Source organism: Chaetodon trifascialis, chromosome 1 (genome assembly GCF_039877785.1).
Source record: "Chaetodon trifascialis isolate fChaTrf1 chromosome 1, fChaTrf1.hap1, whole genome shotgun sequence".
In the NCBI taxonomy this organism is placed as follows: Eukaryota; Metazoa; Chordata; class Actinopteri; order Chaetodontiformes; family Chaetodontidae; genus Chaetodon; species Chaetodon trifascialis.
In genome coordinates, this window is record NC_092056.1 from 22,988,079 (window position 1) to 23,014,584 (window position 26,506).

A 26,506-nucleotide genomic window follows, 5' to 3' on the forward strand; every position below is an offset into this window, starting at 1 on the left:
TTATAATCTTCTGTTAACCAAAGAGCAGGATGTGACATCACAAGGGCTAGGATTAGCTAAGGTAAACAGTTCACTTACAGTGCAATTAAATGTACAATTGTGCATCATCATATTAATATCACACTAATTCTTTATTGCTGTAATATTATTGTAGGTATTTTATGAGGCATTTCATCAGAGGAGGACGGGGGGAGCAGTTTATAAACTGATTTCTTTTTTATTTTATTTTTTAATTTTACAGCATAATAAAATATGATGCCCTGCAATCGGCTGGCGACCGGTTCAGGGTGTACCCCGCCTCTCGCCCATTGTAGCTGGGATAGGCTCCAGCCCCCCACAACCCCGAAAGGGATAGGCGGTATAGATAATGGATGGATGGATGGATAAAATATGACGGGACTGTACAAAAGAGTCCATATTTCAGCTTAACTGCCCTTTGGCCAAACAGAAAGCTGCCTTTTTCTCATCTCAATATTTGTGCATAGATATTAATGACACTAAATCTTAGAACAGCAGTTAGTCAAAGCAACAGTGTGAAGACCTGCTGCAGTTATCAGTGCAAATTACTAATTGCAAAGTGCTATTAGCAAAAATGCATATTTGGATTGCTGGTAAGTGACATAATCCACTCCAAGCTATGTTTTTCTGAAAAAGCAAGGGGAAAAATGCTTTTATCAAAATTCAAGTGAAGGGAAGATCAGGAACATTCTTAGCATTGTGTGATTAGTTTTTAATAACTGCACACCTTATCATGGTTTATCCTTTATAAAACACTGTTGGCTTGTATACAACATTTATTCTACATAGAAAAAAGCAGTGTTTAATAGCCTGAAATACTGATCACACTTAGAAAAAGACCTGAAAAGACACAAACAGGGTCTGAAAGTCATAATTGTATTCCTTAAGAGTTCAGTCAGGTTACCGTGGTAACATCAAGTGCAGTTTAATACTACAGTAAACACATCGAGCAGCTTCTTCATCAGAAAGAAGAACTGGTGTATCTGTTTACCATACAACCAGACAATCTCACGCTGTAGGTATGTGTTGTTAGGCAGTTCTAATCCAGGGCGGGAATGATGCACTCTGCCACTAACAATGAAAACTAGGATACAGAAAGGTATTTTAAGCATGTAAATACAATGAATAGCTATTGCAGGAATAAAAAAAAAAAAAACCTCTTACTTTAAATTAAGCCCCCTTTTTGTGTGTAGATAAGCTTTTCAGGTCTGTAGCAAAAACAGTTCAAAAGTCATTCATATGCATTTTTTTCTCATCAACAACACAAAATCTGTCAAAAAAATCATAAATTATAACTCTTTTTAAAAACTTGCTTTATGATCTCTGGAATCCACATTTACAAACTTGAGTCTGTGCCACCTACTGTGTACAGCACAACCAACGGCAAGCACTGTATTCATTATCTACAGTAACATTTTCTTAACCTCAGTGGGGAAATGTTGAAAAAATAAATAAATAAATAGAGCTGTGCTTCCAAAGTACAGAGTTGTAAAGAGAATAAAAATCTGGCACACTGTTAAAACATTTCATGTGTGTACTACTAGGATTGTTCGGTCTGCCAAATTGTCAAATATAGGTTCTTTAGCACATATGAGGAGGTATCTGTCACCTAGAAATAAGGAAATGTTCGTCTCAACTTTGTGTTTGGCAGCACTAACTTCTGAGGGAGAAAAGTAACAGCTTTCATTTGTAAAGAATGGCAACATACAGGTGGATATGTACAGTAATATGTCCCAATATTCTACAAGAATAGAATCAACCTCTTTTGTACTCAAAAGTCCAGACTTCATAGTAAAAATGGCAAATTCATGCGTCTACCCAGAACTGTCTGGCAGCAGAGCACAGCTGCCTGGTGTCCAGAGGCGGAATGTATTCTGTTGAGGCCGATGCTCCTGTGTAGCAGCTAGTAACAGGTCATGAGTAGATGGTGATAACCTCCCGACCTCCACCTCGAACCAGCAGCACTCTTTCCAGACCTTCAGTCAACACCTCCAGAAACTCCATATCTGACGCACAGGTTAAAGAAAGCAACCGAACAATAGCCTGCACACTCTGTATGTACCGTAGCCCAAATGACCCCTTTTGTTTGATCATATTGGCAAAGGATACAGTTCTCATCTCCATCTGTGTTTCGAGGTGGCCCTGGCATGTTGAGCAGCACTAATCGGGCATCGTGGGACCTGTTGACTATTACCTCGTTTAGCTTCACAGCCGTGTGCATTCGCCGCACATTAGACTGATCCCTGGAGTGCAGCAAGGGGGAGAGAGACACAGAGTTATTTGGACTATTTCAAAGCAAGCTCTCACTGTGCCAAACCGAGAAAGATACACAATGAGAAGAGAAAAATGAGTTGAAAGGTTTCACATTAAATGTTACAGACATCACTGGCTGAATGAGAGGCAGCAAAGAAGAATGCAAACTGAATGCGACTCACGGTTTGAGGCTCATGAGTTCTCTGAAGTTCTCAGGTGCATTGTTCCTGTTCCTTCTCTCAGCCTCACACTTCTCTCTCGTCCATGTCATCTGAACCTTCTCTGGAGGAGCCTCCACCACCTCCTCTTCCTCATCTGAGTACAGACTTCCCATACGCACCAGAGAGTGTCTGTCCTTAACCAGCTGGGCCTGTTGAGTGCCATGGGAATATCATAAGGGTCCATACTGTATGTCAATATGCTGCATGTAAGAAACACTGTTACTCAGCATTTGACAGAGTTGACAGAGACTGAGCAGGTTACATTAAGAATAGACATAAGACAAAAACATACCTCTCTTTGTCTTTCTGCACTGGACAGCCTCATTTGTCTCAACATCTGGGACCTCTGCTCCATCATTAACGTCCTCTCGTAGGTGTATGCTGAGATGTCACTGTCATGCTAACGTGCAAACATCATATTTGTTTCTGTTAGATTTACAAGAGTGACCATGAAAGTGAATTGATTCATGTTCAAGGTAAGCGGTGTGTGTTTTTTAGCACTCAAATTTTCTTTGAAACAAACATTTTTATGGCATCTTGAGGTAAACAACAAACTTGTGCTTCATTTTATCGTTATCAACATCTGGTTTCAGTGGAAATTTTTATGACTGAGTTGCATTTATTATGAGCTGTTCGCACCATAAAAGGCCCTATTTAAGTCTTCACTTTTGCTCAGTAGTCGTGGAAGAGGAATTCTCACCATCTCCACCACCTCCACCTCAGCCTCTATTCTCAGCTGGTAAAGGAACGTGGCCAGATCTTTCTTCATCTGGATGCTGTTGTCATCCATCTGGGCTACAGTAAAGATGCGCATCCTGCATTTCCTCCAAACCTAAAATGCAAATGTAAACACATAAAATTACGAACAGCAAACACACTTCAAAATAAAAGTAACATTCTTCAAAAGGAAAGCCCCAAATAACATAAAACTAAAACTAACAAATACTGTTCAAGGAGAGCATGCGAGTTTGGAATGATCCCATTTCACAGTTTGTATAGTTTTTATTCTCATTAAAATGAATTTATCATCATATTCACAATTTTGAACACACCTTTAAGAATTTCTTTAGTGTGTTATTGTAGGTGAAACTCATTCTGAACACGTCCATTCTACAGGCAGTAAAACTACATTATTTTTTTACAAATTCTAAAGTAGCTCATTGGAATAAAACTCCAAGACATCTGTCATCTCACTTTATGCTGTTTGAGTAGGAAAGGCAGCAGCATTAGCATCCCTCCATCGTGCACAATCCACCACACATCAATGTTGCCGTCTGTGAAGCGTTCATGGTTGCTTGGGTAGAAGGACACATTTTTGGGCACCATCAGGGCCAGGTGGGCAGCTGTGGTGCAGCGGACTGTGTCTGATTGAGATGGAAGCATGCAGGGGTGGATATTAACTGTACTGTATAAATGAATACTTCATAAGTGAATATGTTTATGCCTTACATTCTGTAAACGATAGCTGAAAACTAACACAGAAAGTATTTGAACATCGAGAGAGTAGCTTCTGTTCACAAGTATTCAAGTGTAACAACTATATGCTTATGCGTGTTAACAGGTATGTATCATAGTTCAGTTGGGGTGGTACTCATTTAATAGGGAGGCGGATTGGACCTTTTAAGTGTAATGTTGTACGAACAGTACTTCAGTGAGACTCTTACTGATAAAAGTTTTCCAGGCACGAGGGTCCTCACTCTGTCTCCAGCCATACGGCCAGCCCATCACCACTGTGTTGTGCTTCATGCCACCCAGACCACAGGACTGGATCAGATGGACAACACCCTCACGCACTTTAGATGCCACCACGACCTGGCAGAAGCCCTTGACTCGCTCAATCTCCATCATGTTCTTAATGGCCTGGAAGGCAAAATGTGGGCAAAGAGAACTGTAGTCTATGATGTTAACACTTATAAACCTGAACTATCGAAAAGTTTGTATGTCTGAACGGATTATAGTGCATGTGTCACATTTATACCATAAAGATTCATACAGCATAGAACTGAATAACAGTTGAATTTAAATAAATACAAGTCCTACTTTCACTACTTCCATCTATAGCACAAGCTCTAATGATAACACCTGATATTGAACATAATGCATGAGTAGCTTAGCACTAAGTCAATGAAGGAGGAGTGATTAAAATTCTCCAGTTACTGTCACATAAACAAGAGCAAACGTTGCTTCATTTGTTTAATCATTTGCCAAACACATCACATTATGAAAAATGGCCCTGCACCAGTTCCCTATTTTATCTGAAATGGCTCACTGGCACCATATTGTAGAGATAACAGCAAGGTGTTTCCACCAATGCCCTTTGATTAAAGTGGCAAACGCAAACAAATGAAAAAAGTCTGTGAGGAAGAAATGTAACAAAAGTCTAAAATTCACAAAATGCAGATTGTTTATGCTTCAGTGGGCTTTTCAATTTACAAAAGGTGTTCATTTGTAACAATTAACGGACACCGTCAGCAACACATTACAATAGAGAATTGTATAGAGCATACATATCCCTTTCTAGTGTTTACCTGTTCAGCTGCCTGCATTTCTCCATAGCTGTCCAGGAAGTTGCCGTGGATGACAGAGCCCACAATGGTCAGACCCTTTCCTGCCTTCAGCTGCGAGGCAAATGTGAGCAGTCGGGGATATTTTACATGGAAGTCCTCATCGAGCTTCAACAGCACCAGCAGCTGAGGTCTGTAGTGCACAAGTTAAAGATGGTCATTATGAAACAAGGGCCTGGGTCAAAGGTGAGTCTTTGCACCCCTGTCGAAGGACTGATTCTTCTCAATACTTTGGTGACAAAGTAAGATTAATTTAATGGTCACTGTCACTGGATGAAGACTGGTAAATATTGCTAACTGGACTTTGATCAAACTGGACAATAAGTCATTTTGTGATTTGTGGGTTGAAACACATCAAGATGTCTAGATGACACGGATAAATTTGGAGGAAATGTGAAAGTTATTTAGACATTTAGGGTACATACTGTAAATGTTGCATCTATAGTACTAAAGGCCTCCATTCCGTTCTTCATTCCACAATCAAAACAATGAAGGCATGCTGTTTCCTATAGTACAGTGTATGGATTCTTCTGAATACAGATGTAAAAACAACTTTTATATCCCAACATGCAATGTGGCTCATCAGAGATGCAAATTTCATGGAGATAATCAGAGCATCTCCTTTAGGTGTAGGTGTACCTCCAATTCTTGGTGTGCGGCGGCCCAACCTCCAGTCTTAACAGGGCATATCGTGCAGCGCTAAGGGACAGGCCTCTTATACCATCTCCCCACTCCTTCTCAGCTCTGTTATGTAAGCGGGCAAGACAAGGCACAAACATAAGACATAGCAGACAATTTAAGTGACCAGCTGTCCTCTAGCACATATGCAGAGCTCAGACACAAACACAACCAGAGACAACCATGATCACCCCATACCATACAGGAACGTACCATTAGAGGTGAAAGAAATGAAAGTGCAAATGCTAACCAGACTGCAGACATACCCCTGGTACTCAATGTACTTGTAGATCATCCCAGCAATGCCCATGGCCACAATAGCATAGTACCAGGAGGAGATGAACATTAGAGCCAGACACATACTCATGCCAAGGAAAGACAGAGCCCTGTGGGTGTGACACGTAAAGCCTGAAGTTGCATTTTTTTGTTTGTTTGTTTGTTTTTTTGTTTGTTTTTTTGCATACCAAGAACAGTAGACATTATTTAGTGAACATAATACATTGGTCATTGATGAAAGCAACTGTAGCATAAATCTTACAGAGGTTGTCTTGTACTGGAAAAGCCGGTAAGAAGAATGGGGGAGACTAGCTTGTACTCACCAGTGGTAATATTTAAACCTTGGCCTCCAGTTGGGTGTGCGTAAAAGAGTCTGAACTGCACAGGCTAAGTTTACAAAGAGATAGCACATCAAGAAGAACCTGTTAAATAAAGACAAAAAGAATTTGATGTAGATAATGTCATGTCATCGATGGCGTTGCAAGGGTCTCTTGGGGCTCCAAGCAAGTAATCCCTGGGGCCCCCACCCCACCTGTGCACGCCACAATAGTTTGGTTTTTGCACACATGAATGCACAATTTCCGGAACATTTGAGATGAATACTGAAAAATAGATTAGTGGTTCTCAAAGTGAGGTCCAGTGACCAACAGAGGTCCCTGAAAGCCCAGGCCTATCAATAATCGTTGTAAATAAGTGGCCGGGCCCCCCCCCTAGTGGCTGGGGGCTCCAAGCAACTGCCTGGCTTGCCTGTCCGCAAGCCCCGCTCCTGCATGTCATCAGTGGTGTAATTTGCCTTGACCAGACAGGGAAATTAACAAATTCATGTACACAACCAAGAGAAATGAATGTGTGGGGTATGTTCAGTAAATACTTGGCATATGTCGTATTCTTGACATGTGTGCTTACATGGAAAGGATGGGAGCCACCATATCCAGTGACGCAATAAGGATGCCCAGCTCAGCTATGAGACCAGTCAGTAGAAGCGCCCATGTAGGCTCTCCATTAGTCTTTCCGTGGCCAAACACCTGAAAGAGGAAATTCAAAACCTTCAATGCAGCAATGCAAATCAGTTCTTCGGTACTGTATCATATTCAAATAAGCTTGCAAGTCAAACCAAATGCAAACATTCCCACCACAATATACTCAGCGTTATCATGTGTTTTGGAAATAATAAGAAACAAATTATGGGGTAGCTGTTGTGTCTAACTGAATGACTCTCAATTTTCTAGGAGTCATTTCTGTCTTGTAATGAGTTATTACGAAATGACATTCAGAGAATGTGAAGTGGTTACGCAAGTGTATCATCAGTGGTGTTTTCTGTCCCACCCTGAGGAAAGGAATGATGTTATCCTTGGCAATAGCCTGTAGAAGTCGGGGGGCCCCAGTGAGGGACTGCAGGCCTGCCCCAACTGTGGAGAAGAAGGAGCCAATGACAATGACCCACGGAGATGGCCAGGAGAGCGTTCCCACCACCAAGTTTTTTCGAACGGCATCCCCAAACCTGCAAGTCAAAGTTGATTGAATGAGAGTTTTTTGATGAAGTTATCTGTTTTTCTTTTAATACGTTTTGCTTTACAAAAAGTGTTTTGATAACAGCACTGACTTCCAGTAGGACTCAAATGAACTTACTTGTCCCTCAGGACTACCCCTTCAATGCAAGAGCCAAACAGGACCACAGAACTTAAATCTGAACACAAGAGATCAAGGAGCTTAGGTGACACAAAGATGTATATCAAATCGGCCTTCATATCCTGTTTGAAGGAGCAAGATTGCCAGATTCATTGTGCGTCTTCTCCAGAGCAAGGATACAAACAAGTGATGTGGTAGTAATAGCTAAGATAGTTCCCACAGGGATGGACTTCTGAGCATCGCGGAGATCACCAGATCTGTTGGAGCCTGCCATGATACCTGTAAGAACAAACAGACAGCAGGTTACAAACAATCTACAAATGGTTTAACTACCCCCCTGCAGGCTGGATTAGAGGGAGGTGTAAAAGCTTCTCAACTTCACCGGGAATACAACACAGGAGTATATTTTCACTGTGTGCGACAAGCTTCTATAGAAAATACAATGGAGTAGATAGCTGTTACAATTTATTTAATGACTTGATATTGCATCAAAAATCCTTGGAAACAATTATCTTACAGTTTGCTGCAGACTGTGGCACTTTAAGCTTTGTGACGTTGTTATACCTGTGGCAGATGGGAAGAAGATCCCAACCAGGAGAGTGAATGATGTAGCGATATCTGCTGACACATACATGCCAAAGTTCTCCATGCCACCATGGGCATCCACTGAGCGAAGCCCCGGTTTCTCTAAGATCTCCCCTTTCTGCAGGTAGTTGCCCCACATGTTTTCTAACAACAGAAGAGAATGACATTATATGAGGCTTGTGTGTCATTCATAAAACACTACTACTGTAATTCAAAATATAATAGTATAATTTTTATGATGGAAAAAAAAGCATTTTGGGGTTGCCACATGATGATTATTGATGATTATTGTATTCTACCCCTTAATCACATGTCTAGCATAATGATATATAGAGGAATACATGAACTCCTTTGCTATGTATTTAAATCCCAAATCAATTAATGACAAATTTACCTCTAATAATCCCACTGCCCAGTCCAGGGATGCCTTGTATCTCCGTCACATTGTTCTGGATGAAGTAGTCATCACACTGCGGGCTGCTCATGTTCCCCGGCAGACAGAACCTGTCCCACAGCTGACTGGGCATTGTTGTGTTTCCCATTACCACAGTCTTAGCACACACATCAAAGCGATCTCTAACCAAAGTCCTGTTCCCCAGCATGCAGATCCTACAGCAATAACAGGGACAAAAATGAAATGATGACTATGTTAGTCATCATTATTTCCACCACTAATGTCATCCTCATCATATACCTCTCCTTTCTCATCATGACCAAAAGTTAATTCAGTGTTATTTCCGGAAACTGATGGTGATAGGATGGACTGTAGATTTCAAACGAAAATTTCTATTTGAATGAAAAATCACACAGAGTGTAATTGGTGGCAGATGGGAAATAGAATCATAACATAAATTGTCATAGAGCAACTTGTATTATTTCTCCATGTAGAATGAACACTCCCTCGCCCCATAAAAAACAAAAATCCTCCATAAGACTTACGGGAATTCTGGTGGATGAGTCATGGATTTGATTGCCCCGGCATAGATGGAGACAATTGAGATAATGACACAGGCGAGGAAAAGAGAGGCCAGCTTGTTGACATATTTCACTCCTACAAAAACCACCACAGCCATTAGGCTGAGGCACACAGAGCCATAGATCCGCATATTGTTCAGCATGGCACTGTCACTCCCAGGGGGGTCTGTGGCATGAAAGATGGCCGCCTGGGGGACAAGATATTTCTGAAGAGAAACAAAATTACAACAGGATAGTTAATGAATACAGAGTAAATATAAAACTCATGGCTTGTATATTTTAATACAGAAGGGATCATATCTTAGCATACAGATGTGAACTGGAATAAAACCACAGAATAACATTTACTGTAAGCAAACTGACCAGGAAGATTTCAATGGCCCCCAGTATGTACATGGCAGAAGCAAAGGTGGTGCCCAAGTAGAAGCAGAGGCCCACAGCTCCTCCAAACTCAGGACCAAGGGAGCGTGAGATCATGAAGTATGCCCCTCCAGCTATAAAAGTTAAACAAACTGTTACACAATGCACATACACAAGGCCACTGGGAAGCCCTTAATGTGTACTCTATGCAGTGGACATAACAGTAAATTTATGCTGCCCCCAAGTGGAAGAATAGCCTATGTTATTTTTACTTCTAAATCTTTTCAGAGCAGTGTGGAGATGGCAAGGTCCAGCAGTTTATGAAACAACCATGCCAATTCATTACTGAACTACTTACACAACAAAAGAAATAGGCTACCAAAGGATTTAAGGTACAGATGAAGGATATTCAGTGAATACACCTGAGAGGCAAGGTTGAAAAGTGTTACCTGGAACAACACCATTAGTAGCAATGGCACTCATTGATATGGCTGTGAGCATTGTCTGCAGAGGAATGGGGAAATATGATGAATATGGGAAAGGGCAGACACAGATATCATCAGTGTGACACTAACATCCTGTAATCAATCTGACAGCTGAAAGCAAGCACAGCTTCCATCTGAGAGAGCATATTTCTAGGGATTTAGCATATATAGCCTGGAAGTTCATAAGTCCACAGTATGTGTTGTGTAATGGAAGCATAATGAGTAAAAAATACAAGTCAATTTGACATTCTTTGCCTTAAATAATGCTGCTGCTTATGCAACCATGTTGATTCAATTGACTGTAGAGGGTGTGTGTCTTAGTGCAGTACAGTATGTATGTGTGTCTGTGTGTGTGCGCGCATACTGACACATGAACAGCACATAAGGACAATCAAGAGGGACTGCATGATGCCGGCCATCCCAACAATCCATGTCAGACGCAGGAAAAGAATGACACCAAAGATGTTCTGGAGACACGGCAAGTAGACTCCCATCAGAGTGCCCATGTTGGGAGACTGATAAGAGAGAAAGAGGGAGAGGAGGAGGGGGGCAAAGAGAGAGAGAGAGGAGAATATTGACCATGACATTTCAGGAAACAAGTGTATCGATCATTAGCATTGACTGATGTACTTTTTAAAGGTCATTCAATCATGCTATCAGCTCTTTCCATGTATCCAGGTCTTGCACAGCCACAGTCTGACTGCAGAGTGTGCAGAGGCATAAGCAATCAATCAGCAGGTCTTAATACAAAACTAGAACTTGAAATAGCAAGGCAGGGAGAGAGCCAGAAGTGTAGATAATGCTTCTAAGCCACGAATGACTGAGTGTGCATGTGATAAACAGTGAGGCATAGTGTCCCTCCGCTGTGCCCCAGACTCCTGACCTTGGGGGTCTTCCTACGTGAGCCCTGAGCGCTCTCCTCCTCCTCATGCTCCTTGGCTCCCTGGGTGATGTTGGTGTAGCTGACCAAGCGGCTGAGCAGGGAGGAAACCTTCGGCCGGATGTCCAGCTCCTCCTGGAGGGAGAAAGGTGGAAGAGATTAAATGAAAGAGTTTGGTTTAAGTCTATCATCTGACAGAAATATTACAACGTAAAAACAGCGAACCTCAAACAAAGCCAAGTTCTTGTCATAGAAGTCATTCTTCTTGCTCGCAGCATCAGCACTGCTGAGAAATGGACTGTCTTCTTTATGATTTCCGTGTCCTATTAGAGAGGAGAAATGACTTGAGGTTAACAATAAAAATGTTATAGGGCCAAAGAGATATATATATATTTGCCTGCAAATAAACCTGGCCACCATTGTTCTTAAAGATATATTGCAGGCATCCTGGTAACACATACACTGTTATTGCAACATCAAGGCAATGGGCTCACAGATATGAAAAAGCCGTGATTTCTAGCAAAGTTTTTAAAACCTGCAATAATATCAGCACTGCCCTGATTTAAGAAAATCCTTATTTAGTGCAACAAGCAGACTTTCATAGACATAAAATATCCGACAGTGTCAGTGTGGATTCAGAGGCGTCTTTAATGTAATGAGACATTTAGGTGAAAACAATCCTCACTTAAAATCTTGAAACTGTAAGAAATTCAGTCAGTCATTTTAGTCATTGAAAATGTGATTCTGGTTCACATTTAAGATGAGTTGAATTATTCTAAACTACCATGGAACTCCGATTATGTGCCTAAAAGGGTCACAATTGCAGCCACATTTTTATTTATTTTTTCAATCAATTTGCATTCAAAATAGAGTAAGATCACTCCCTGGAAACAAGCTGTTTGCATCTATTCTGGATTGGGAACAAGAGGAAAACATTTATTTTGATAAAAGTAAAAATATCACGTATCAATGTGGCATTATTAAGACAAAATCTCCAAAGGATAAATAGCAGCCCAGTACCAATGCCTGTACAGCAATTACTGAAACAAAGTAGATGAGAAATTACAATTTTCTATACCAGTTCGAGTTTTTCCATGGCAATTAATGTTCAGTCAGCTTTTAACTGTCACTATTAATCAGAATTGAAGCATCAGCATCTTAATAATCCCCAACAATTCATGCAGCGAAGCACCAGTGAAGGCCAAAAGCAGCACAGACCAACAAAGTCCAGGTGATAAACAAGCATGTAATTAGATTTTACTCTCATTAATTTCTGCTTTTGAAGAGAGGAATCAAGCAGAGATGAGCACAGTGCCTGGGGCAATTAAACTTTATCGCAAACACATTCACACTCATAGGCATCCACATACCTCATTACCTAGAAATTACCTAACCTTGAGTTATTAGAGCATGTAAACGTTAACAGCGCCATCTCAGAACCCAAATTAATCCTCCAACAAAAAGTCTGCCAACTTAGCCCAAGTCTGCATGAAATAGAAAAATACTCTCGACTATCCTGAAAATAGACCAGCTTTGTTGCAAGTGAGTTGGTTGAGCTTCACCGGTGGTCCTCGCTCACCTGTGTTCTGTGTCCCACTGCTGCTAGGATCACTGTGGGTAAGCATAGTTATGCACAGTCTGCAGACTGCAACAGAGTACACTGTGCTCTAGCTTGGGGAATTGTCGATAACTATCCAGGACACCCGGTCACCCAGGGTGAATACTCATTCGGGGGCCTGGTGGTGCACGGTGAGGGGGGTGAGAGGTGGGGAGTGGAGGATACGGTGGTAACTCAGTAACACACACAACAGCACACACACACACACACACACACACACACACACACACACACACACACACACACACACACACACACATCTGCTCATGGGTATGTAAAAGCTTTGGGTTGAGGATATCTCAAAGATGTGCAGTATTACAGTATCTGTACTACGTTGTACTCGTGATCAATCTGGATAAATCTGGATGTATCATCAGTCGCAGTTTCTCTCATGACCATATTTCTCTGATAACGAGACATGACATGATGTTTCATTTCTCAATTACGGGATTGTTTCAAAATGTTTAGTGGATGCAAGAAGCTGAAAAAGTTGAAAGCATGAAGGCCAGGTTCCTATTGGTCTGTCTTTCCAAACTGTGTGACAACTACACAGCTGGACTGTAGTGACGCCTGGGAAGAGATAAGAGTAAAAACCATGCCAACACTGTCCTCTAGTGTCATCTTGCTGTCACTGGCATGGGATAAAACAGACAGTATGTGTGTTTGAAGCAACAATGAAAGGAGACTACTGCAGATGCCATGGAGGCACTGTTGGGAGCAATGCAGATGGTTGTTACTCCATAATTAGCCACAAAGTGAGACATGTTCAGATGTTTCCTGGCAGGAACTGTTACTCAGTCAGTGCTGCTCCAAACACTGTGTTCCACATGACTGTCCTAATGCTAAAACCCAAAATAGTTCAGACTCATTCCATTTGTTGGACCAGCACAATAAAAGCCATTTTAACAACGGGGCCGGGGAGACAGTGGGGGTCTCTTGTTAATAACCTGACATTAAATGTCTAATGAAAAAGATTAAAGATTAACTGGCTTGTTATGAAGGCACACAAGAGTCCTGCTGTGTGCACAGAACAGCACAAAGGCTTTACGGCAACGTGTACCAACATGTCACCTCTGCCCCCACCAAAACTCCCAACCTCAGCCGGAAGATCAAAGACCGTCTGTGTCATGGGACTGACACATTTACAGAAGGAAATATCTAGATAGAGAACTTAAACAGTGGCGAGCATGACTTTTCCTTTCTGCTGACTGTCTGCAGACAAGCATTCAAGATATTGCATCTGTTCACTCTTCTTTTTATTGACAGCATTTGTTTTGTCTAGGTTTTTCAGTGAAGAGGTGTGAAGTGTTGGTGCTGTGCAGCGCTGCACACTGTGCTTACAGACATGTAAGAAATTAATCAAAGACAAATATTTAAAGAACACAGACTGTGTACCATCGTTTAATTGTAGCTCCAGTCCAACGCAAATGTTTTGACAGACTGCCTATGGGGTGTCTGGGTATAATTTGCTGTGTATTTACAAGTACATCAATTCCCAGAGAAGATGCTACGTTGTCAAGTCTTTTCAAAGTGCAAAGTACATGACTTCTGAACAAAAGTAAACAAACTCAGGGCAGATATACAAAGACAAGCTCAGCGTGATTTATGATTTGCTCCAGGTCCAACAAACAGCGTCCAGAAAACGCCTCCTGCAAAATGACTTTTCACCAAACAGGTCATTACTTAACTTTATCGAGACTGTGCAGTGTACTTGGATGGAATATGCGGAGTATTCAAGAGTTTCTTTAGTCATCTTTCAGACGGACATTTTCAAAACCACTAATGTTCAAGAGAGAGAGAAACTCTCTCACAGTAATGTGGCTGCACTTTTTTAAAGCCGATTAGACATGGAAAACAATATCGCTGCCCATTAGCGTCTTAGGGGTTGAAAAAAGCCTCTTTGCTAAACTTCCTCTTTAATAAACATTTAAGACTTAGCACCAAGAGGCAGAGAAGTCGTTCAGCTTAGCCCACTCTGTGCAGTTAGTTGGCAAGAATGATTTGCCGATTATGTGTTTAGAGGTGGTGTGTGTGTGTGTGTGTGTGTGTGTGTGTGTGTGTGTGTGTGTGTGTGTGTGTGTGTGTATGTGTCTGATATTAAGGGTTGGGGTAAGGTGCAAGGAAATGCATTATTTCAATGAGGGTACTCACAAGGATACAAGTACAAGTGTGTGTTTGTGTAAGCATGCATACAGTAAATGAGAGAGCGAGAGAGTAAAAGAAGATAAATTACAACAGTGTGCACTCTAGTAGCTTTGCATGGCGAGGTAATGAATGAGCAACCAATCCTACAATTGAAAAACTTTGGCTTGACCAATTTGGAGTGCTGCAATGTGGAAACTAGTTCAGCTCAATCAACATGATCTCAAACCACATTTCCATTAATCATGAGCAGGAGTGCGAAATCTGTCAAAATGTGTTTGCATTCATACAGACTGCGGCAGCTAACATTCTGTTAGTTATGGTACGGTGCGTCCCTGTGGAGGGACGATAACATTGTTATTATATAAGTAGATATAACTGAGCCATGATGAGACATGCACCTTTCCTCCTACTTTGATGCAAGCCGAGGACAAGCCAATGAAATATCAGATCTGAATGAATGTCTCAAACCAAGTCCGAGTTTAATAATGAACTGCCCGGGGACAGACACAATTCCTTTACTGTGGTAATCCGAATATCATTTCAGTGCATGGATTGACAGCACCGACTTTCCATAATGCATTGCAAAATCCAATAAGCAACTTTGACACTGATACTTTTGTAGTAAATCCAAATCTGGACAATGCCGCTCACAAGTTCAGTTATAGGCCGACACAGTACATTTCAGCATATACTGTTATCCTGTTGGTCGTGAAAGATCAACATGGTGGGACGGCAGATTTTCTAAATGAATATTGCATCCCATTATTCTCCTTTTAAAAAATTTCTACAAGTTTTATATAAAGTTGTTTGGTTTCATTGTACTTTTTTCTCTTCTTTAGCCTGTGGCATGAAATATAATGTAATTCCACTGTAGCCAGTGTTGGTAATGGCTATGTTTCCTGCAGAGCTGCATCTGAACAGAGCAGAGGAATGCTTACCTGCTGAGCTGTACAGCAAAACATATTAGCTTTGATGTGTGCTAATGATGAGAAAAGGATGGCAGCTCAGCCATATTACCTCAGGGGGTAAAGGTGGGCGGGATGAGGTGAGTCGTACAACAGGCTTTCAAAAAGACACAAATTAACTAAATGTGTTTATCAATGGGTGTAGAACTAATGACTAAACGTGTGTGGTCTGTACAGGAGACTTGTCTATCTTCAGCGTGTTCCTCATGAAATGGCTTTGTGCATTTAATGAGGTTTAAACTGTACATCGGCAGCACACACTACTCATAAATGTTTGCTTTGTGTGAATGCTACATGCACAGCTGGTAGACTGCACAGTCTATGGTGCGGATGAACAGTCACTGCCTTGTTTATCTTCACGTGATGTACTGTAACATCACAGGCAGCACACAGCCATGGCGGTAAAGAACGAGACTGTTTATTCATCAGTAACTTCAATACTAGACCAACAACTACACTAAAGTGCTATTTGTACCGTCATGTACACAGAACAGGTAGGAAAAGTGATGAATTTACTCCCCCTAATCTGACCTATTGCAACATGACTGACAACACCTCCCTTTAAAATGAACAAGAAGATCCCCTACAACAATGGCTTAAGTAGTACGAATGTATACACAGGTATTATCCCAGTTCAGAAATCATAATCCATAATCAAATATTTCTGTAATGGCATTATCAGTGATTTTGCCCTGCCTTGCTGTGTCTTGCCCCGTTTTCTACATGGTTGCCCACATACATGATACATTTGTACATGGCTGTTGTATGTAGCACCATGTTCCTGGAGGAACGTTGTTTCATTTTCACTGTGTAGTAGCTGTACATGGTTGGAATGGCAATGAACCTCTCTCATGTATTACATTCTGAAAACATTACAGCAGTGATCATTTCCAAGTTTCACATGTTTCTCATTCCTCATACACTCAAGAAAACCCACAATAGAATTCCTTTGTGCACGGGCACTAAACTATTCATGTGTTCATGTGTAGTACTGTATGTTTTGTACTGATCTCTGCTTAGAGTCAAAGTGAAGCAGTGAATATCCCAGTAGACCCAGGACATAGCGAATACATGAGATTACTAGGAGACCCTCAGAGTTGGTACACATTGGAAAACCATCTGAGCCGCTCTGCTTGCCTTGTTGTCACTTTGATGGCAATGAACAGATAGAACAAAGATGGCACATGATTGGATGGCAAGACAGTTGTATCATAGGAAACAATGTGTGACAAATAATCTTATTAAAACATGATCTTTATCATCTACAACGCATGATGATCTTCAAAGAGTATTACAAAGACTAAAACTTAGAGCTGTTAAGGGTTATGTGTAAGTGTGTGTGTATGTGGGTATTTGTTCTAACTCTGTCATCAGCTGCACATTTTTGCTCTGCCACAGTGTGTTTATCTCTCATGGGCTATCTGAGTGGCAGCATGCCGGACAGGAATGGTCACCCTGTTCTCCTGAATTAGAGCAGGAACAGACAGCAGCTTTCTCCAAGTCATTCACTCACTACATCATTTCTCAGGACCTTTTAGTTTGCAAAGACAAACAAAAGACATATTTGCACTACATGGTCACACATTGTTTTTCTTTCCAATAACAATAAAATGAAAAAAAAGAGCTTGCACCCATCAAAAGCTCTAACGAGCGTTTTAGCATCTTTCAGCTCATATTTTTGGTTGCATGACCTGAAGCTATTTCAGTTCAGTGTTAGTGCTACTTATCAACATTTCCAGCTACGGCACACAGTGGTTTGTAGCTTAAAAGCTCTGATAAACCCTACGCTACCTGAGCAATGCAAAAGAGCAGACAGAGTAGCTTGTGAGAGTAGTGGAGCATTCAAGCTAACAGCAACAGAGCCAGGTGACCTAGTGAGCAAATATTGGACTTACAGTCAGGCCAAAAGTCTGCTACCATGTTCACTATAACAACTTAATCTTGCAGAAAAGTCACTGTTACATTCAATGCAAAAACTGGAAGGACTTATCACAACTGGAGATGTTATTTTTATTAAAACAGAAACTTTATACAGACTTAGACGATTAAAACTTTAATTCCCGTCTGACATTTACAAACATGAAAATGAAGGAAACAAGATTTTATCTCAGGTATTGATGACATGGCTGAACAATGTCCACTGAGAAAAAAACAAACACGTATGCTCTCATTTTCACATTTCATGCAGCAGCAAGAAGCCAAGAAGAGCAAGACTCTGCAACAAACTTTAACTTCTGGATACGTGAAAGCATTTCAGGGCAGTTGCTCTCACTCAGGAGTGCAGCACTGTTACAATGACCGCAGTGTTACTCCTATCCTGTGCTGCACAGAGCTAAGTTCATAGCCTGAAACAGATTTGGCACTGTGTCACTTCCTCTGTGCTGCAGTTGATGATACATACATACATACAGCATGCACCATATCCAAGCCCACCACTCCCATGATGAAATCACTGTATTTTACCACAGCGAATATTTTCCCACCCATTTCTTTTCTGCTTGCACTGCACTGCATGCAAAATAAAGTTGGAGAAATATGGAATGTGTGCATGACAAAGTATGTCCGTTCTGCAGTTGTTACGCTATACTCTTGAACAAAACATTTACATTTTTGCCCAAAACTAAAATTTAAGAACACTGTAGAGGTGTGTTCAAAATGCAGTTAATTACATTAACATGAGCAGTTGTTACTTAATGGTAACATGCTGTGTGCCCTTTGCTTCATCTCTTCATTCATCATACTTCCATTTCTCCTCCTCACTCTGTTCACCCCAGCTTACATTCATCCTTGCAGCTATCCACACTAAATTTAATGGTTGTTGCTGTGCTTGGGTGAGTTAGACAGCATTATGACAGCAGGAAGACAAGGGTAACGGCCACAAGCGTATGTGAGACTCACCCATAAAACTGTGAGGGTTATTCCAGGACATGAGCTTTTCCTTCTGCTCTGTCATCAAAACCTTTTGTAGGAGCACAGTGCAAAGTTCTTAGCTTTGACAACCTTCAAGCCACTACTTTTTAAACACTTATTAGATACTGTTATGTGCAGTATTTTAAGTGCAATAACTTATGTTTCTGCTGTTCAAGAATGCCATTTGGCTTTAAAGGGTGACTTCCATGCATTCCACAAATGTACAAGCTGACAGCTACGACAACATGTGCTGAGATTCCATCCTGTTCAAATATCAGTCCACTTGAGCTCTGTGGCTCACTGAAGCATGGATTATCTCATCTGCATGGCACTGTTTGATACACACTCACACATTTATGCACAAACACACAGAAATGCACAGGCATCCCATCCTTATATGGAGGCTCATGACCATGTCATTGAGTTAGATGAGTGTTCAGCCTTGCACACTGCTCCTTTCTGATGTTATTCAGCTGTAAGGAGCTCACAGTCAGCATGACATTCACAGCTAGACAGTACTGTGATATAAATGGATGGCCTGTCAGTGTGTGGTTTTTGTGCCCAGCCTGGCCCTCTGGGCCCTTGGTAAAGCGTGGGTGCTTCATTTGAAGGCCACACCCATGTGTGTGTTTTATTAAAAAACCTTCAGCTGGTTCACTCCCTCAGCCAACAAAAATCAGCCGTGCTCTCACATAATCCCAAATGCTTCTCTCCTTGTCCTCCTTTTCTCTTCTGTCGGGGACTGCCCCCCTTCTCTCCATGCTGATACAGTGGAGAAACAAGTGAGTGACAGTGAGAGACAAGCTGAGACAGAGAAGCGAGGACGGAGAAATCTGCTCCTGTGTTACTGAACAGCCAATCTTTGTGAAAGGAAATCCTCCCCTGGCACAAAGAGAGCTCCATCTTTTGTGCAAGGAAGCACTTGAGGCCTTTTCTTGTTGCGGCAGTACCGGCCCCCCTTACACAGTCCCACCCCCGTTGTGCCTTTCCCCACGGTTCTCACCCCTTTCATTGTTTTCCCTTTGTTACTCATATGTCCCTGAATTTATTTTAAAAGGCTTCCATATGTGGCAAAAATACTCCAAAATGATAAGAGAAGTGTTTCAACAACTTTCTCCAGAGTGAGCTGTCAGAAACAGACCTGCCTGCTATAGGAAAACCGCTCTCGGCCCTGGAGAATTGCCATGGTAACCATACAGCCAGCTGTTCAGAGGGCTCTGGGGACAAAGCACAGCTTTCTTATGCTGTGCTGGGTCCAACTCATGTCGTATCACTCTCAGGGCAGATTTTACAACTTCAAAACTTCAAATGAGTCCCATTGTTTCCAAGCTGAGATAAAGAGCTTAGTAAAAGTTGTGAGACTTACCATCAGAGCTGACAGTGTCTTGATGATCAGGGCAGTCCTGTCCAGTGTCCCTGTAATCCACCCAGTTAATCCCCTCTAGACTGTCGTAGCTGGACTGAGCTTGATCCTTCACCGGTACCACGGTGAAGTGAGGCATGTTTTCATCACTCTCCTCTGCGTCTCCAGCTCAGACTCAACATAGCAGGCTAACTGTTAGCCAGCCCCAGTTCAACTCCCACTAATGGCAACTACATTCCACTACACTGCGCTCACTTCCTCTGGAGGGTATTATCATACTCCCCGCCCACAGGCCAGCCCCTCCTGGGCTTTTTGTGTGAATAGAGAGGGTATGGAGGTCTCAGGGACGCATTTAGAAAGACGCTCACATCCCCCTGAAGGGGATAGAGTGACCTGTGGGCCATAGCTCTGATTGAAGGGACAGGGTTGTCATCCCTGAGTCTTGCAGAGTGAGAGAGTGAGAGAGTGAGAGGGTGCAGGGTAACCCCTCTCTGCTCTCTGTGTCATAATGACAGCTAACAGAGTGAACCTTGTCTGTTCAAGGTTCAGACAGACAGTCCTCTGTGTATGCAAGCCTTTCCCAAAACACACACACACACAGCAACGTGGCAGCTTGGAAATTTATCAGACTACATTAGTGCAGGGAAGTACAGAGTGGAAAAGAGAGGGAAGGTGAGATAGAAAAGAGACAGCTTGTTAAAAAGAGAGGAAACAATCAAAGATCCTCATTCCAACTGTTCAAACAGCAGAACAACCTTTGACCGTGAGGGTCAATCCAAATTTGAAATGCAACCTCTTTTTTTTTTTTGGCAAATGTAGCAAAATCTTTTTTTAAATGACAAGAAATGAATGTTGAGTACAATAAATCTGAATTGAGATGGTCAGCAGCTGTGGAAGCTACGAGGAAAAGCTCAGCAGGAATGTCAGAAAGAGTTTACCCTTCTCTTTTCAAGCACTGCAGCTCGAACCATAAAAGCAGCAGATTAAAGACTCTCTAGTAAGGCTGTTATTAGAGGTCCTGTTTGAGGCAGTTTTAGAGCTTGCTGCTGCTCTGTTTGGATTGCAGAGTCTTTGTAATCTATTAGTGTGTCTACAGTGATTTTTCACTTTGTGTTAGAAAAAACTTTTTTCCATTTGAAGTAAACAAAAACAATTGGAAAATAACACAAAAGTGCTTAATGTAATTCACTTACTAAGCTGAGGTGCTGCAGGGACAATCACAATGCACTTATATACAAAAAACCTTCGGTGTATACAGCATTTAGACCCAGTGAGTAACATGTCTGTATCATACTGCAGACTTTACAGTCAAGGTATATTTAATTTTCTAGGATGTCTGACCTACAAAAATGGCGGGTAAATACACTAAAATTAAACTGAAATACAGCCTTGAATATCTGTTGGATGATCACATATTACATGACTGTACATGTTTTATGCAAAGTTGTCCAATATGAAGAGGATTATTGTTTGGGCACATGCTGGTTTGCTTTAAATAGGAATCATCACAATAACACATAACGTCATTATCTCATGGGAAATTGTCGTAACCTAAAGACCCTCATAGGCAAAAAAAAATTTAAAAAATGTGTACGTAAAATATTTGTCCTGACATAAAACTTCTTTATTAGAAAAATTCTGAAAAAAAAAATAAATTTTTAGACCATAAAACAATTGCTGTATGTTTTCTCACCATTTTTTTTTTTTTTTTTTGTTTACTTTTGCAAGAATCAAGACTCTTTAGTAATTGGTACTCTTACAGCTCTGCTCCACAATAAAATGTTACAATGTTGTAATACAAATTGTCTTCTCTCTCCTCTCTCCAGACAGTCTGAGGCTTTGGCATAATAGAAGTCATTTCTTTTCCTGGCTGACAAATGGGATAGCATCAACCATATAAGGTTATTTCCTGGACTGACTAACTCATGCAGTGCTGTACAAGTGAGGGTCAGTGAGCAGCTAGCAGGAGGGCAGGGCCTGACACACTCCTTTCTTCCACCACGATTACTCAGTGTTGTGGAAAGACATGTAAGCAGTAAGGGCAGGTCCCAGGAAACATGAGGCCCTAGAGGGTCAGCTTGTTTACAGAACAGGAAGAGACTTGAGGATATGTTGGTGAAGGTAGAGAGGGGAGAAAGTACTTCATGGGAGCTTCTCAGATTTGTTCTGGGCTGGCACTGCATCACTTCTGAGCCCACCTGCTGTGGTCTAAGGCTCAAATTTAGGTCAGGTCCTGTCTCTAACGACATGGACTAAATGTCACATTTTTGTGCTTTGCCTGCCAGAGTTAATTAGTCAAAACGACTGACTGCCTGATCATATGTACTTCATTGTAATGTGTCATTATGGCACACCTGAAGCCACAAACAGACAAACAGAGAGGATTCTCTTACCTGAAGGCTCTCAATCTTTTAACCTTCTTTTCTTCCTTAGTGTTCTTTATTGATTCTTTCTCTGAATGCTCATTAGCTTCCACAAAGTCTTCCTGAGGGCCATGCAAAAGCAAAAACAATAAAAAAAAAAAAATCCACAACCCAAAATCACAGTATCAATAAGACAACATAATCATATACAAACACCAGAAAATATATGAAATGACCAAACAATAAATAGCATTAACATATAATGAAAAGAATTGAAATGTCACAAACAGCACAAAGGAATAAATAAAGAGGAACAAAACGGTCTAAATTTCAGCATCTATTCAAGGTTCACCAGTTTATCTTTTCACAACTTTTGAAAGAAAATCTGTTTGTGTTCTGTTGAGGCTTCACTTGACGTTATCAGCTACAGTTCAGACTTCTCTGACTTGTGATTGTGGCAATTGTCCACTAGATGGAAACCTTGTACCTCAGAAATTCATTCTGCAAATGGATTTGGTCTTTTCAGCTTCTTGATAAGAAGTAGGTGAGTTCCTCCACAGTGTCAATTTTAATACCTAATAAATATAGCAGAGTTACATTCAGTTTGAGATAACCTCTTAATATTTGATTTGGCAAGCATTTGATAATAACCAGTCTCAAAGCAGATGAAAGGAAGAGGACGTAATCCGAAGAACGCCTTTTCTCTTCAAGCACTATATTCGCAGAAATTAGTTGAAATACAAAATGAACATTTTATGATACAACTGATCTGAAAATACAAGCCTGCTATACTGCTGCATTAGGGAAATGAGTGATATAAATAAACCTTTATCAGTATCAGATATTGCTAACTGACATTTTCTGGTCTTAGTCTGTGATTTCCACACACACACGCACGCACGCACGCACGCACGCACGCACGCACGCACGCACACACACACACACACACACACACACACACGCTGACAACGGTGTCATGGAGTAATATCCTTCATGCAATCATGTGTTGACAAAGTGGTGAACCTCTCTCCATCCTCGCTTGTGAACGACCAATGAACCTGTTGACATGAACATTAGAAAGAATTATCAACTTATCACATTCTGTTATATTAATGTGTAACACAGTGTCCACACTTTTTTTGGAATCAGGCTGTTTATCTGCAGTAATTAAGACTCAAAGACTCTAAGGTTCAAAGTTTGTGTTTGGAAATGTGATGTTGGACATTTTGTTTACATTTCTAGAGAGGATTTTGTCAAATTGTAGTTCAGACTAACATGCTGAAAAGCATGGTGAATGTCCTCTGCTTGTTTAGCTGTGTTTGTTTTGTAGAGAAAAAATTGTCTGGCTAATTTTCTGAATGAATAGGCCTATTTATATCTTTCTAAACTAATCTACTAATCAGTTGTGTCATCATCAAAGATTGTGGAAACCTGTGATGTGAAATAATCACCGTATAATACATTTCTCACATTTAATTACAACCATCTTTTCCCACAGTCATTGGGTCTACCTTTGAAGAACAACTTTAAAGACTATTGTCTGAAAGAGGGGATTTCTCTGCATTTTGAGTGAATGGTACTTAGCTTCATTGCTAAATCTAATTGGTTGTGAAAGTTAAGCACCCCTTGTCTCTCTACCAGTGACATTGATTAGGATTTTCTAATACTGTGCCTGAAGGGACTTAAGTCGATCCAATTACCTTTGGCTGCCATTATTACATTGACATGGCCCTAGGGGCCCTTTCACTTTGTCTCTAGCACTGAAGATCTGCCTCTGTGGACAATGAAAGCCATGCGGCCTGACTGCTCTGGTGACAGAAAGGTTCCCATGGTATTAGATTGTCTCCAAAGCAGCTTTTCCAGTCCATGTGGCTACACTAAGAGCAACTATTGGTGATTTCAGTCTGTGTCATTATGCTGCGACAAGTTTTCTGTTTTTGTCTTACATAAGGACATATTTTAGTTTGGAAATGGGGTATATTTTGCCTCTCAAATGGTATCCTAATGAATTGCCTTTTAGACTTGTGTTATACATGACATTTTAACATTGAGTTGCACTTATTTTTGGTCAGCACTGCATTCCTTCATTCCTTTATTTGCTGCACATATCCTCTTTGTATTGGGCTGCACGGTGGCGCAGCAGGTAGTGCGCGTGCCTCACAGCAAGAAGGTTGCCAGTTCGATCCCCAGGTCAGACGGGGCCTTTCTGTGTGAAGTTTGCATGTTCTTCCCGTGCATGCGTGGGTTCTCTCCGGGTGCTCCGGCTTCCTCCCACAGACCAAAAACATGCTCATTAGGTTAATTGGTGACTCTAAATTGTCCGTAGGTGTGAGTGTGAATGTTTGTCTGTCTTTGCATGTGGCCCTGCAATCGGCTGGCGACCGGTTCAGGGTGTACCCCGCCTCTCGCCCATTGTAGCTGGGATAGGCTCCAGTCCCCCGCAACCCCGAAAGGGATAGGCGGTATAGATAATGGATGGATCCTCTTTGTATTACTGGCTCTAAGTGCTGCATACGACAGCGCTGCCTAAAAGATACTAATAAAGTGGGTTTGAGTAAGTGGTTTGAACTCTCTGGCACTGTGCTAGTATCTTTAAAGATACTAATAAAGTGGGTTTGAGTAAGTGGTTTGAACTCTCTGGCACTGTGCTAAACTGATTCAAGTCATTTTTCTCTATCTGGACAAACAAAAATCACACGTGGAGTGTCTCAAGGGTCTATTCTTGGGCCTTGTCTATTCAACATCTAAAGTGGTGGAAAAAAGTTTTCGGACACTCTTAAAATTTTACACAATCTCAAATATTATTATGAAATATTTGTGGAAAAATCTTTTTTGTGTTTTTGTATTTCAAAAGGTGTGGCTGAATTAGACAGAAACGAACAAATAAAAATGAAATTTTTTTTGTTTATTGTTTACAAGAAAAACTAACAAAACTAAATTCTTGACAGTTTCAATATGTCAGTTCTCAACATTGTCGGTATCAAAGTCAACAAATAACAGAGAATGTGTTCAAAACAGAACGAAAAAATAAATAAACCATCACATTGTCAAATTAATATTTAGTAGTCTTGCCATTAGCAGTCGAGCTCTAATCCTGGCTGGCATGTTCCCCACGAGCCTTTCACACTGTTCAGGGGTAATCTTGTCCCATTCTTCTTGAATTACTGCTTTTAATTCTTCTTAATTCATTGGTTTACGCTTTGAAACAGACCTTTTGATAATCCACCACAGATTTTCAATGGGGCTCATGTCCGGGGATTGAGCTGGCCACTCTAAGACCTGGACACTGTGCTCCTGCAGCCAAGTTCAACTGGCCCTGGATGTGTGACAAGGGGCATTATCTTGTTGAAACATCCAGTTTTGACCTTGACAGAACAGTGCAAGTGCAGAAGGGAGCATGTGGGTTTCGAGAATGGCACAATACTTGGCAGAGTTTAATGTGCCATCACAGACAGTGAGATGACCAACACCAGTAGCACTCATGCATCCCCAAACCATGATACTGCCTCCACCATGCTTGACAGTAGGTACTGTACATGCTGGAGATAATGCTTTGCCTGGCCTTCTGTGTATCCTCACATTAGCAGGAGGAAGATAAAGCTGGAAACTGGACACATCTGACCACAGAATCTTCTTCCAGTTCCTGACTGTCCACTTCTTGTGTGCTTGGGCCCAACGATCAGGGGCTTCTTGACAGCCTTGTAGGATCTTGGTTTACCTTCCAAGCTGTTGGTTTATCTGTATTTGGAGTGTATCCAACTGCTGAAGGACTGCATCTGCACTTCCTGGCTATCTGGCGGCAGCTTTACGCTTCCTCGCTGAGAATCTGTATCTTCAGGCGTGTTTCCTGCGTTAGGTTCCTTGTTTTAGAAATTTTTGCTGGCTTTATATAGACATGAAGCACGGCAACAAAAATTGTGTCTTTTAAAAAAAAACACGACCTTCATTAGTGGATCACTGGTACCAAAATGACCTAATACTCAAAATTTCTTTTGTATTTTGATGGAACCAATCAATTTTTAGTTTTTAATGGCTTTGTTTGTATGGATTTGTTTAGTATTTTGGCTGTGACTACTAAAAGAAATTGCACTTGAAGACCTAAGAGTGATTCTCAATGCAATATTTCACAAATGCATGGGGTGTCCGAAAACTTTTTTCCACCACTGTACTTGCTCCCCCCTACTCCCTCCTGGAATATCATAACATCTCTTACCATGC

At 41.2% G+C, this 26,506-nt stretch overlaps 1 protein-coding gene across 1 annotated transcript; it reads right to left on the reverse strand.

Moving 5' to 3' along the window:
* Nucleotides 1-711: 711 nt before the first annotated feature.
* On the reverse strand, nt 712-20,172 carry slc12a4 (solute carrier family 12 member 4). Its single transcript, XM_070960482.1, has 24 exons — nt 19,929-20,172; nt 11,150-11,247; nt 10,928-11,059; nt 10,413-10,559; nt 10,009-10,063; nt 9,563-9,693; nt 9,164-9,405; nt 8,619-8,833; nt 8,204-8,368; nt 7,820-7,918; nt 7,640-7,697; nt 7,337-7,511; nt 6,917-7,035; nt 6,334-6,432; nt 6,001-6,120; nt 5,696-5,800; nt 5,021-5,189; nt 4,157-4,352; nt 3,687-3,856; nt 3,193-3,324; nt 2,785-2,892; nt 2,454-2,641; nt 2,128-2,261; nt 712-2,024 (listed from the first exon to the last, which is right to left on the reverse strand). Exons 1-24 carry the CDS (start codon nt 20,062-20,064, stop codon nt 1,933-1,935), a joined length of 3,285 nt encoding a protein of 1,094 aa, XP_070816583.1. The 5' UTR covers nt 20,065-20,172; the 3' UTR covers nt 712-1,932.
* Between the last annotated feature and the right edge of the window lie 6,334 nt (nt 20,173-26,506).